The 14,621-nt window shown below is 40.4% G+C and overlaps 1 protein-coding gene across 5 annotated transcripts in view; it reads left to right on the top strand.

The window, feature by feature from the left end:
* nhsb (Nance-Horan syndrome b (congenital cataracts and dental anomalies)) overlaps positions 1–14,621 on the top strand; it is a 59,063-nt gene that overhangs the window by 32,127 nt on the left and 12,315 nt on the right. For 4 of the 5 annotated variants that reach the window (XM_063473377.1, XM_063473385.1, XM_063473368.1 and 1 more), the window contains exons 2-4: positions 12,486–12,638; positions 12,724–12,860; positions 14,485–14,532. In XM_063473377.1, the coding sequence (XP_063329447.1) occupies positions 12,486–12,638; positions 12,724–12,860; positions 14,485–14,532 (338 nt within the window). Of the gene's footprint in view, positions 1–3,004; positions 3,226–12,485; positions 12,639–12,723; positions 12,861–14,484; positions 14,533–14,621 lie in introns of those variants that run through there. The other variant, XM_063473393.1, reaches the window with a different exon arrangement.

Here is a 14,621-nt window from a genome sequence, read left to right as displayed (position 1 = left end):
GGATACTAAACAGCATCAGTAAATTAAAAAAAAAAACAGTCAGAGCAGTCGGATGACACAATTTGTAAGAGACGTTCAGAGAGTCTAGAAACAGAGTCACTGACTACAAATTGTTCTAAATAACTAACATCAGTTAAAAAGACCACTTTCCTTTCCTAGTTGCTGTCTCTTACACAAGTTCACCTATCTCCAGTCTGCACAAAGGACTCAGCCAATACTTGTGATATTATAAAATGACCATCTTTATTCATAAAGGTCATCATAAAAACATGCAGATAACATTTTAAGTATGTCAGGTGTTTGGTAGAAAAAATACAAAACATTTATTTACTTATATATTTACTGAGGCACCGTGTAGACTGCCATGTGATAATTGCCAACATTAAGAAACAAAGCGTACTTGCTGTCTGGTATAGAAATCCTTTGATGACATATAGCTTTTTTATGCCTTTATAACAATTGTACATGAAGTGAATGTTTGTACAACGCACCCCAGTAATAAACTCACCATAATTACAAATACACAACATTGGCTCTCACTCTATGTAGTGTTCATGCAGTACCACTAAGGGGCAGCACAGGAGCTTTCCACTGGTGTCTGTTAATACTGAGCAAACAGCAAGTACAGAGCCAGGAAATAATCCCTTGAACATTTAACCTGCTGTTATATTGTTGATATTTTCTCTGGCTCGTCTGACCCATTGTGACGTAGTGGGTGCTATAAATAAGCCTACGCCTGTATTGACAGATGCTCTGCCTCATCTCTGTTTGCCATTACGGCCAAGTCCCGCAGCCTTATAGAAATGGGCATGTAGCTATGATAACATGAATGTTGTGCAGGCCGGAGGGAAAGAACAGAGGGATTGAGGAGGAGGGAGACTGAACAATGGCGCAGGTGTGCAGCTTTCGAAATAGGAACAGAAACAGAGAACAGCAGTAAATGTAATGATTTGAGAAGATACACACTGGAAGCAAGTCACATTATATGCCAGCGCATTGAGATAAATTACATTACAATTCCATAACAATCTTTAAAAATCTAGCTTTTGAAATCTTATCAGCGACTCATAATTCAATTTCAAAGCATTTTGTGAAGTCCAATAAATTCTAAACTAGCTTGGCAACCTTTACTATTTTTTGTAAATTCAGTGAAAGGATCTTAAAAGTCTACCGAAAAAGATGGTTCTTCGAACAGATAAATGTTCAACACTTTTGCCTTTGCAAATGACTTTGGACATGGAAGAATTATGACATACAACATGAAGTCACTACAAAGTGGTTTATTCTTAACCTCCTAGGACCTGGCGTCCACATATGTGGACATCACATTTTGGGTTGTCTAGACCAAAATACTAAATTTTGCTCTACAAGGGCCTGATTTCCACTTACGAGGATGTTATACTGCCACTGTTCCATCGAAATTTAAAATGAATGGCCTCATATGTGAATATCATTTTTCTCAGAAACAAAAATCAGGTAAAAAAAAAAAAAATCTGGTAATTCTTTGTTTTTACATTCATCAGGTCCCAATCAGCCCAAATAGTAAAGAGAAATTAAAAATGTATGCATGTCTTAGGAGGTTAAAGGTAGCAAGTACATTCGTGAAAGGTCTGTAGTGCTTACTGTGTTATTTTAAATTTCAGCTTTAAAGAACTTTTAGCAATATGACGTTGCTGCTGTTGATCATACATTATATTAGCCAGTCAGTCTCAAAAACAGTGTGTATCTTTTGACAAAAATATATACAGAAGTAGTCATTTATATGGTATCAGAGTTACAATCATAATCATCAAGCTAAGAAAATGCAAGAGAAAAATACCAAGCATGATCCCTCCATTAAAACAAGTCTGTAAAAGCTTGTTTTAAGTGACTTAAAAGATGAGACTGATAACAGTGATTTGGTTAAGCTTCTTGGGCAGAGCAACCCATTAGGGTCCTATCTGAGAAGCTCAGGTTACGAAGCAGTTAATATGTGGTTGAAAGGTCTCTGATCTTGCACTGATGTTTCATAGATCACTCAGTACCACAGCCCCTGACAAACAACCCCAGGGACGCCAAGCTATTAAGGACTTCCCAGCAGTCCTGTTTAGGAAATGTGCTGTAAATAACTGAGGCAACCCACGAGCAATGTCTGTACATTTAATATTCGGAGCCATGTGCTCTCTTTGTCTGCATATTGACCACTGCGGGGAAGCATGCAGGGACACGTGGTGGCTTTAGATGTGTGTTCAAATATTGCTGGTGTGTCTCCCGGGCATGGCAGGAGGCTGAAAGCTCCTTGATCAGACTGCCAGCTCCACCAGCTCTTCTCCAAAGTCAGAGCTCCAGATTACAGCAGATTACCAGGCGGGGTGCGCTTACACTCTCTCTTCCTGTGAGTGCGTGCTGTTTATTTTACACCCACATGGGGATGATGACCCTGATAGTCAGTTCAGACAAAGACAAAGTTTCTCTAAAGAGGACACTGCATTATTAAAAAAAAAGGCAAGAAAAAGCACCATTGAGCTCAGCTTTTTCAAACTCAATTTTCTCCCCTCTTCTTCAGTGTTGCAAAGTTCGTCCAATATTTGATTGCATCAATGAGAGATGTTATAACCACACAGCATGTCTTTTAGATCACGGTCATACATATTCCCAGCATGTGGTGGATTAATACATTAATACGTTGACGCTGAAGCCTCCTTCCACATATTACCGCATCATAAAGAGATTATGGTCAGGGACAGGCCATGCCCAGGCAGGATTCTACCATCTGATACAGGCACATGGGGGTGAATCACAGGGACAACAGGGATGGCATACAGAAGTGTAGGCCTGTCATTCTTTGTTAGTGTCATGAGGCTGTCAGTAAAGCCAAAGTGGAACATCTACATATTCTGTGGACAAGAAAGAAATAGTCCTTTATAGTGATATGTTGGGTCAGCTGAAGGGAGGAGAAAGCAGGGATAGCAGGTGGGTGGGTGATGAGGAGGAGGAGGGAGAGGTCTGTGTATGCAGATGTTGTTAGTTGTTGTTAGATGTTGGGCTTGCACAGGAATGGTTTAGAAAGGTCTGTAGCTTTAAATAAGGTGTTATTACTGAGAAACAGATGATAAGGAGTCTAAAAGAGAAAGGAGGACCAGCAGAGGAAGACACAGAGGGAGAAAAGAAAAAGAGGAACTATACAGCTGCTGACTATGGCTTTGGCTTGTCTTGGTCTAGGGTGCGTCCCTGTGCGATCCAGAGGTACTGTCTCCAACATCAAGTGTATCTTAAACTTCTTTCTTCCTGTTTAGTCCTTATTTTGATTGCCTAAAATGTTCATTGGATTTTTATTAGGACAGGACCATTCTCGTGTGTTGATTTTATATCATTTGTAGAATCAATGTAGAATATTGCCATATCCATATTTTTGGGAGGGAATGGTATGTTAGGCTGTATATATAGAGTGCTCAAACACAGATATCCATTTAGTGTTAATAATACATAACTTTAAACCTTTTTGTATACTGTATTCCCAAATTAATTTATCTGCCTTCAAATTCATTTAAATTTGAGTGACATACCATTCTTAATCCAAAGGATTTAATAGGATGTCGGCCCAACCTTTGCGGCTATATCAGCTGCAACTCTTCTAGGAAGGTTAATTCAAAAGGTTTAGGAGTGAGCTTAAGGGAATTCTTGACCATTCTTTCAGACACTGATGTTGGATGAGAAGGCCTGGCTTGCGGTCTCCACTCTAATTCATCCCAAAGGTGTTCTATCAGTTTGAGATCAGGGCTCTGTGCAGGCCAGTCAAGTTCTTCCACACCAAATTTACTCATCCACGTGTTTATGGACTTTGCTTTGTGCAAAGTCTATGTTGCACAGTCATGTTGGAACAGGAAGGGGCCATCCCCAGAATGTTCCCATAAAGTTTGGAGCATGAAATTGTCCAACATGTCTTGGTATTCTGAAGCATTAAGAGTTCCCTTTCTCTTGGAACTAAAGGACCCACCCCAACTCCTGAAAGAGAAACCCACACCATAATTCCCCCTCCATCAAACTTTACACTTGACACAATACATTCAGACAAGTACTGTTCTCCTGGCAACTGCCAAACCGAGATTCGTCCATCGGATTGCCAGATGGAGAAGTGTGATTCGTTCCTCCAGTGCTCTAGAGTCCAGTGGCGGCGTGCTTTACACCACTGCATCCAACGCTTTCCATTGCACTTTCATATAATGTGATGTAAGGCTTGGATGCAACTGCTCGAACATGGAAACCCATTCCATGAAACTCTTTATGCACTTGGAAGTCTGCAGCAACTGACTCTGCAGAAAGTTGGCAATTTCGATGCGCTATGCACCTCAGCATCTGCTGACCATGCTCTGCGATTTTACGTGGCCAACCACTTTGTGGCTCATTTGCTGTCACTCGCAAACGCTTCCACTTTGTTTTATACCACTAACAGCTGACTGTGGAATATTTAATAGTGAGGAAATTTCACGACTGGACTTATTGCACAGGTGGCATTGTATCACGGTACTACGCTGCAATTCACCAAGTTCCTGAAAGTGATTCATTCTTTCACTCGTGTTTGTAGAAGCGGTCTGCATGCTTGATTTTATAAACCTGTATTGTCTACCAAGCATTTTGTCACATAGTGATGCAGTGGTAGTAGTGTTGTTTTACAGCAAGAAGGCCCTGGATTCAAATCCATCAACTGGCTGGGGACTTCCTACATAGAGTTTGCATGTTCTCCTTGTGGGATAAATGGAAGAAAATCTTTGCATGTGGTTAGAAAAGAAAAGAATTAAGTCCTTTTCAGTTGTCAAAATCAGGGAAACTAGTGATTAGAGAATCAGGAAGAGATAAAAGCAATTTTTTTGTGCCAGGCTATAAACATGTTTATTTCTGCCATGAATTTGAGCATTTTGGCATAGAAGTCAAAGGGACTGGCTTTTAAGCACTTCAATGTTGGTATCTCAGTTGCCACTTTGTATAAACATTTAGTTGATTGAGTTTTGTACTGTTGGTCACAAGTTTTAAAATATATATTGTATGCCATTGTATATTGTATAGATTAATAGACATTAATCAATAAATCAACCTAAAGATTAACTGATTAAATTAATTCTTAGTTTTATATCAATAAGCCTTATACAGCAAACGATTATACTGCCATATTTATAGGGTTTGGAAAAAAACTGATACAGCAAAGTATATTTTGTCTGGCAATATTGTATTGATACAGTCACACAAAATATTGATATTTTATTATAATAAATTAAAAATACTCCAGGAATACTACAAACAAAAGGGCCCATCTTGCCAATCTCTCAGAGAGATTGTCAAAGGTTGGCAAATAATTGGTACCTCATTTATAAATGTAGACAGACTGCCAACATGTTGACTAAGTATTTGTAAAATGAGCACAACTTGAGGGAACAGAGAGGTTGCTTTGAGTAGATGTAAAGATTAAATGTGAATTTTTGTCTATGTAGACAACAACAAATATGTGATTTTTGACGATTAATCACTGTTATTTGCTGTATTATCAGAAGCTGATTTAATTTAACCGCAAACTTGATCCCATTCAATCGCAGACTGATGGCAGTCTTATGACAACATTTACGGGACCTTTTAGTGACAAAGGCAAAATCACAATAACGTTCAACTCAAGGCGCTTTATACTGTAAGGTAGAGAGCCTTCAATAATAGAAATCACTCCCTTTGCTACCTGGTGAAGATCAGGGTCTGGCTGCTGGGCAGGAGACAGCAAACACAGCGATAAAGTCATTCTGGATTCTTTGCTAGCTTTGTGTTAGCATGCAGTCTGTGCAGCTGCTTGCAAAGGGCTAAAGTTGTATGAGCAGCATAATGTAGCTGGATGCCACTGCAACTTTACCATCGCACTCTCATCCCTTTGTGCAATAAAAATTTAAGTAATTTCCGTATCTCCACTCCTCAAAAGCTCTACTGCTGTACTATTGTGCCATTTTTCTCTTTCCACACATGAAATAAAATCAGCTGATTGTAGCTTGTAATTGTAACTGTAATGTAAATACAGTAACGCTTTACATTACTATGTTACTGAAAAATGTCATGTAATCACAGTAACGTGTTACACCCAGCAAAGATCCTGAGTGAAGTATTGTGATAATATCACATTGTGGGGTGTCTGATGATTCACACCATTTACATCTTTATAGTCATTTGTACTTACACTGACCACTCAAAATACTTTAATACAGTACTCTATTCCATGCATGAGCATATTATCTACCTCACATTCTCAGCCGGTTCAGAATCACCAGTTACCCACAGAGACACAAGGAGACCAAGCAAATTCCACAGAAAAAGGCCACAGTGGACCAGGAGGAGATACAAATATCTCAGAAAATATGAGATGTTGCACCATTTGAGTTGCCATTCGCTCACAGTGCAATTTTCCTCAGCAGAACTGGCTGGCTTGTGTTTCTTATATAACAGCTGTCTACTATGACAAGATTCTGCAGCTACTGCCTAGGGAGTATACTGCCTGACCCAGATACACCCTAATACATTCTACTAATGACTTACATTCACTCACATCTGGACAAGAGAGACTGAAAGAGATAAAAAAAAGAGAGAGAGAGAGAGATACAAAATCTGTATATATATATATATATATATATATATACACATATATATATACATATAAAAAAAAACACCCATCTCGCCCCTGCGGGCGGTTTATCCTTCAAGCTCGGGTCCTCTACCAGAGGCCTGGGAGCTTGAGGGTCCTGCGCAGTATCTTAGCTGTTCCCAGGACTGCGCTCTTCTGGACAGAGATCTCCGATGTTGTTCCCGGGATCTGCTGGAGCCACTCGCCTAGCTTGGGAGTCACCGCACCTAGTGCTCCGATTACCACGGGGACCACCGTTACCTTCACCCTCCACATCCTCTCGAGCTCTTCTCTGAGCCCTTGGTATTTCTCCAGCTTCTCGTGTTCCTTCTTCCTGATATTGCTGTCATTCGGAACCGCAACATCGATCACTACAGCCGTCTTCTCCTGTTTGTCTACCACCACTATGTCCGGTTGGTTAGCCACCACCATTTTGTCCGTCTGTATCTGGAAGTCCCACAGGATCTTAGCTCGGTCATTCTCCATCACCCTTGGGGGCATCTCCCATTTTGACCTCGGGACTTCCAGGTTATACTCGGCACAGATGTTCCTGTACACTATGCCGGCCACTTGGTTATGGCGTTCCATGTATGCCTTGCCTGCTAGCATCTTGCACCCTGCTGTTATGTGCTGGATTGTCTCTGGGGCATCTTTACACAGCCTGCACCTGGGGTCTTGCCTGGTGTGATAGCCTCTATGGATCTTGTACTCAGAGCTTGTTCTTGTGCTGCCATGATTAGTGCCTCTGTGCTGTCTTTCAGTCCAGCTTTGTCCAGCCACTGGTAGGATTTCTGGATATCAGCCACCTCCTCTATCTGCCGGTGGTACATACCGTGCAGGGGCCTGTCCTTCCATGATGGTTCCTCGCCTTCCTCCTCTTTCTTGGGTTTCTGCTGCCTGAGGTATTCACTGAGCACGCTGTCAGTTGGGGCCATCTTCGTGATGTATTCGTGGATGTTTCTTGTCTCATCCTGGACTGTGGTGCTGACACTCACCAGTCCCCGGCCTCCTTCCTTCCGCTTAGCGTACAGCCTCAGGGTGCTTGACTTGGGGTGAAACCCTCCATGCATGGTCAGGAGCTTTCTTGTCTTTATGTCAATGGCTTCTATCTCCTCCTTTGGCCAGCCTATTACCCCAGCAGGGTACCTGATCACGGGCAGGGCGTAGGTGTTGATGGCCCGGATCTTGTTCTTACCGTTCAGCTGACTCCTCAGGACTTGCCTGACCCTCTGCAGGTACTTGGTGGTTGCAGCTTTCCTAGCGGCCTCTTCATGGTTCCATATATATATACACACACATACATATATATATATATATATATATATATATATATATATATATATCCTTATGCCAGGATCCTGTTTGTGGACTTTAGTTCGGCTTTTAACACCATCGTGCCTGAACTTCTCTCTTCCAAACTCTCCCAGCTCAGCGTGTCACCAGCTACCTGTCAGTGGATCACCAGCTTCCTGACAGACAGAAAGCAACAAGTGAGGCTGGGGGAGATCACCTCTGAAACTCGGACCCTCAGTATTGGTGCCCCTCAAGGATGTGTCCTCTCACCACTACTGTTCTCCCTCTACACTAATGACTGCACCTCCAAGAACTCGGCTGTTAAACTCCTAAAGTTTGCAGATGACACCACCGTCATTGGCCTCATTCAGGATGGTGATGAGTCTGCATACCGGCAGGAAGTTGAGCGGCTGGTACTCTGGTGCAGTCAGCACAATCTGGAGCTGAACACTCTTAAAACTGTAGAGATGACAGTGGACTTCAGGAGACATCCCCCAACTCTGCCCCCCCTCATCATGTCAGACAGCCCTGTGTCGACTGTGAAGATCTTCAAGTTCCTGGGTACCACCATCTCCCAGGACCTGAAGTGGGAGACCAACATCAACTCCATCCTCAAAAAGACCCAGCAGAGGATGTACTTCCTGAGACAACTGGGGAAGTACAGTCTTCCACAGGAGCTGCTGACCCAGTTCTACACTGCAGTCATTGAGTCTGTCCTGTGCTCCTCCATCACAGTCTGGTATGGTGCAGCCACTAAACAGGACAGGAGCAGACTGCAGCGGACTGTACGGGCAGCAGAAAGGATCATCGGCGCCCCCCTGCCCTCCATCCAGGATCTGTACCTCTCAAGAACCAGGAAACGGGCAGGGAAAATCATCACAGACCCCTCACACCCTGGACACAGACTTTTTGACCTGCTGCCCTCTGGCAGACGGTACAGAAGCCTGCAGACCAGGACCACCCGACACAGGAACAGTTTCTTTCCCCTCGCCATCTCCCTTCTAAACAGTTGACCTGTCACACTGCTCCCCACTGCCAGACTGCAAACTGCACCTTATGTACATTTTGTAGTACTCATTCCACCTCATTTCATTTCTGTATTTTATGTACATAAGTTTAGTTATTTATAGTTGGTTTACACAGCTTTGTGTATGTATGTGTATGCATGTGTAATGTATATATAGGTGTGTGTGTGTGTGTGTGTGTGTTTTACATTGCTGTGCTTGATAGCCACCATCTACCGGAACCAAATTCCTTGTATTTGTCTGCACATATACTTGGCCAATAAACACGATTCTGATTCTGATTCTGATTCTGATATATATATATATATATATATATGTATAAATATAGCTGGACCAGTAATAGAAAAGTTAATGCTAAATCTGGGACATTTGTAGTTGTCACAGATGATTATGTCTGGTTGTAGTCCTGCTTCATACAACCTTGATACAAGTATAGTTGTGACACTGTGTAAAATGGTAATAAAAATACATTTTTAGATCATTTAGCACATACTCAATCAAAAGTAGCACAAAAAACAACTTGTAAAATGTTGATTATTTTTGACAGATATATTGAATTTGCTGGTAACTGGTAAACTCTTAAATGAAACAGTGATATAAAGGCAACAAACAGTTTTGCAGTGCTTAGAAAAACACCTGGTGAGACATCTCACAACTAGTTAATTAATAAAGCTTTATTAATAACATGACTGAGTCTAAAAAGAGCATCCCAGATAGGCATGGCATCCTCTTTCCATCCCTTTTGTTTCACAGATTATGAATACTATTGCCAAATCTTTGATCAAATCAATCAGAAGTGGGAAATATTTATGATGAAGTTAAACATCTGAAGTTTACATCAAGCAAAACTGGGAAGAAAGAAAAGAGCTTTTTCAACTACTGTAAAGCAGCTCTGAAACAGAGTGCTGTTAAAAAAAATGATGCAACACTGAGGTAAACATGACTTGAATGAAACATGTTGCCAGTATCAGATTTAAAAGCATGCATTTCAAAAAATTAAGTTTCATGATTTCTAAATTAATAAGTTCTGTTTGTTCTATTTTCATTTGAATTCAATTCATTTTTTTTATTTACTAGGATTATTTATATTTAGAGTTTTTATATATATTTTATATCATTTTTCACAGAACCATGAATTTCTTTTCACAGAGAAACTATTTTGGAGTGTGCCCAAGCTCTCAATCTGTTATAAGTGCCACCAGTCCTCCTGTAGACATTCAGCACAACCAACATGGCGAGAGAAAGGAAACTGCATGTGGCAAAACTGTGTTCATCCAACACTGCCAGTGTAATAAAAGCAGCTGTTTGACATACAGGTGCTTCAATTTGCTGTTTGGTTAATTGCAATGTTACAGCATTGCAACTGGGTTGCTAATTTTGGGGTTGTAACACCTGAACATACAATAATTGTCCAGTTGAAACAAACTGACATTTTTCTGCCTTTAAACTTAGATAAGCATACTGTTGATCTAAGAGTTGATACAACATAAAATGCTATCTTTTTCTCATCTGTTTGTTTTCTCTGTTTCTCATCAACACTTTTTGGGGGGGGGGGTTATTGAAGGTGTTCAGCAAATTGGTTTGAGATCTCTCTTTACCATCTGCATGCATTTATCACAAAATTTGGTTTGATATTCTCAGGCGTTTACTCTCTTTTGCGCTCTACTTTTTTCTTTCATACTTCCCCCTCTCTTGTCATTAATGGTGTTTTATGCAATTCTTGGCAACAATGTTGCAAGTTGCTGACACTGCATCTGCAAATATCACAGTGTGGAGAAACAGAGACTTGGACGTAGAGTAAAAAAGAGAGCACTGATGGATAAAAGAGAGAAAGTTGGCAAGAGACGGGACTTTAAATCAGCATTCATGAAGGCACTGCTTTCAGTTTGTTCAGTTTAATCTGACTTTGTCTTTAAGACACAATTATAGTTGTCTATAACTTAGACTTGATTAAGATCATACCACACTTTATGAGTACTCATATGGAAATGCTGGTTATACTAAACAGGAACAATGTACCAATTTAATGGACATAATGTGGTCAGCAATGTACAGACACTCAAACGCTTTTCTTCCAGCTTTGGTCAATATATTTTGCTTGTCTGTCCTACTTGTAATGAAACTAAAATATATTTCAGTGTCTCTTAAAAAAGGTCTAGTTCTTTTCTTCGGCTGTGTGAAGTCTTGTTATATCTTCAAAAACATTATCTTTATGAATTATACGGATGTGAAATCTAAAAAAGTGACTTTGTCTGTAACTGTAATTTGTAATGGTTTGTTTGATGTCACTGAACTGACTCTGTGTTTTTTAACCTTGTAGTTTACATGAGCCAAATGCTGTCTGATTATCATTGGATGCAGGCACATATAAGGAAGGTTGTGTGGCTACTGACGTACAGTGTGGCTTCCAAGGCTACAAGTGCATTTTGAATTATGAGTTATAAGACAATTGATTGCATAAGCTAAAGAGCTTAACAGCACATATCTGTCATTCTTTCACTCCTTGTGTGAACATCGACTTTGAGAATTATATACAAACAAGATATATATATATATACACATACACACACATATATATATATATATATATATACATACATACATATACACATATATATATATGTGGGTTTAGCTGCCACCTGCTGGTGTGTCAGGGCTTTGTCTCATGTTTTCATCCACAAGACATACAGACTAGAGACTGGCAAATTCTGTCTGTAAACAGATTTGAAGAAGGTTGACTGGCTGAAGTCTTTCACTGTGGAGCCTGCATGTTTTCCCTGTGCCTGCGTAGGATCTCTTCGGGTATGCCAGCTTCCCCCTGCAAGCATGTCTAAAGACATACTTGTTAGGTTAACTGGTGATTTTAAATTGGTCAAAGGTGTGAAGGTGGGAGTGAATGCTTGTCTTTCTGTCTGTGTTAGTCCTGTGATGGCTGGAATAGGCTCGAGCCTCCAAGCGACCCTGAACTGAACAAATAGTTAAGAATATGGATCGAAGGATATACTTGTATGTGTGTGCGCAAAGCACTCTGCAAAAGCCCTATGTTCTAAAAGTAAATAGAGATTGCCTTCAAAATTATTTAAAATTCCAAAAGTGAAGTTATTTATGAATTAATGTCATATTAAATGAATGAAGACTACATTATATCTACATTTACTGTGCTGGCCTTCAGCGCAACAGCAGCTTTCCTAATTATATACTAAAGCTTTTGATGGGCAGGTTATTCAAGCATCTTGGGGAGCTTGTCATAGTCTTTCTGTGAATTTAGTGCATCTCTCTCCTGTTTCTTCACACGGTCCTCGATGATGTTGATCGCTTTTCCTTCTTCTCCTCATCATCAATTCATAGCATTGTTGTTTTGCTTCAGATTTTTTCGGAGACAATTTTGATTTCTGCGCGTCCTGTTTATTTATGATGTAGTAACCATATTTTAGTTTGTGACTGGACACGCAAACTCCCAAGTTAAAACTTAAACATGAATAGTCATATCAAAGATTCTATTTAAGAGAATTAATTGTGCCTCTCTCCTCTCATCTTAGCGGTGTCGAACCTTGACATAGAGAGCAAGCTGTCGGTTCACTATCAGGCTCCATGGCACCAGCAGCACAATGTATTTCATCCTTGCACCCGACCGCCGTGTCTGGAGGAGCTGCACAGAAATGCTCAGCTCAGTCTCAGAGCTCTGCACCGAGGTGAGAGAGGCAAAATCAGGGGCAAAGTTGCATTATGTACAAAGTATGGATTGGAAATTTGTACTCGTGTGTTCGGTTTTCACAGACGAACAACAGCGGCAGCGGTCCACGAGTCGGGAGAGAAACAGGGTGACCATCTCTATCTCAGTGGCGCCCCCCATGCCCACCTTCCCTTCGCCCCACACCATCCGGCGGCAACAGAGGAGTCGCCTGGCAAGAGCGGTAAGGATGACTCACTGAGAGTAACATGAACTAAGAGTATCCTACGTTTAACAAACAGGGTGGAGTTAAGATGCGGTTCACTGTAAATGACAGCAACTACACCAGGGACTTCCCTTGCTTCATAAATCCTCGTTTAGGACTGTGCATCTTATCAGTGGTCAGTTAATACCTGTAGCAAAAGGTGTGATAAAATTTGGTATTTTGCATCAGTATCTCCAAGATTCTTCTTCAGTCAAATGCATGTATTTTGATATTGCACCTTTACACTTATTGTTGACTCCTGTAAAACAAAATAAAAGGAGATAATATTTTCATATACTTACGGTGTCAGAGTTCCACCTCCCTCCACCCATATTTTGTGATTCCTATGCAACACAAGAGATCAAACACACAATAAAGTTAGAGATCAATTTGATTGATATAATTTTTGCTACAATCACATATTTTTATAGCCTGATAAAATTATCATTGTGAGTTATTTTGGTCATGATAGTTGTGTAAACCCGTCTTAAAACAATTCTGCCGTGTGGCTCCAAGTAGGAGAAACTACTCCATGATCTGAACCAATATAATGTTTGCATTTGTGAATGTTGTGTGTGGAGCACAGATGCAACAGATCCACTTGTCAAACCAGTAGCAGTTTAACAATTTTGAAAACATAGCTTTTATGGGAACTAAAAATACTCCTAATAGAACTCTCAGGTCAGCTGATAAGTCTAGTTGTCCCTAAAAAACAGAGGAGATCGGGCCTTTGCGATTGCTGCGCCCAAACTTTGGAACAGTCTGCCTCTTAAAACTAGGATCTCATCAACACTTGACATTTTTAAAACCCGTTTAAAAACACATTATTACTCTCTAGCTTTTAATTGTGACTGAGTTTTGTTCTTTGTGTATGTTTGATCTACTTTTTTGTCACGAACCGGGCCGTACAGTCATGACAAAAAAAGAACCCAGGCATGGTTAGGAATGTATTCCAAGCTGCTTTATTCTTTTAAACAAATAAAACAGAAAAGAAACCCTATTGTCAAAAACAAACAGTGGTATGCGTAATCAGTACCATCAGTAGTGTGTGAAGGAATGGATGAGTGGAAGATGATGCATGTAATAGTGTCAAAAGCAAAAACCAAACCTAACACAGGCAAAGTCCAACCTGGTGTCTCAGAGCCAACCAAAACTATGCCCTAAAGGCTTTTTATATAGAGTCCTGGCACACTAGCCCAGGTGTTGCCAGTGTCACTGATTGTAAACAGGAACTCCGCCTCTCCAGTGCCTGCAAACAAGACACACCAGCCAAAAGGAAGGCAGGGTGCAGTGGGTCGTCACAACTATGTAAAGCACTTTGGTCAACCTGTGTTGTTTTTAAATGTGCTTATAAATGAATTGATTGATTGATTGATTGATTGATTGATTGATTGATTGATTGATATGAAATCAGAAAATTGCTTACTTTGAATTCTGTGTACAGGTGACAATAAGCTGCTTAGATAAGCTTAAAGTGTTTGCTTAACTGGTTCAAATTGCCGTGTGGTGCTGTTTGCACAACTTTTTGTTGGTTTTTATGAAATCTGTACTTCGTGTCTTCCAATAAAATGATAAAATATCTTATTCTAACTTTTGCATGCAGCAAGAGAGAGCAGAAAGGGAGCGAGACTTAGACTATCAACCCAGGAAGGTAAAACAGAAATTTGTTTGTGATTTTTCTATTGACACCTGCTAATGTGCAATTTATGTTATATGCACATTTGTGTACAGTTAAGGCTG

This window comes from Pelmatolapia mariae, linkage group LG1 (assembly GCF_036321145.2).
Source record: "Pelmatolapia mariae isolate MD_Pm_ZW linkage group LG1, Pm_UMD_F_2, whole genome shotgun sequence".
Classification (NCBI taxonomy): Eukaryota; Metazoa; Chordata; class Actinopteri; order Cichliformes; family Cichlidae; genus Pelmatolapia; species Pelmatolapia mariae.
This window is presented reverse-complemented; position numbering and strand designations above follow the sequence as displayed.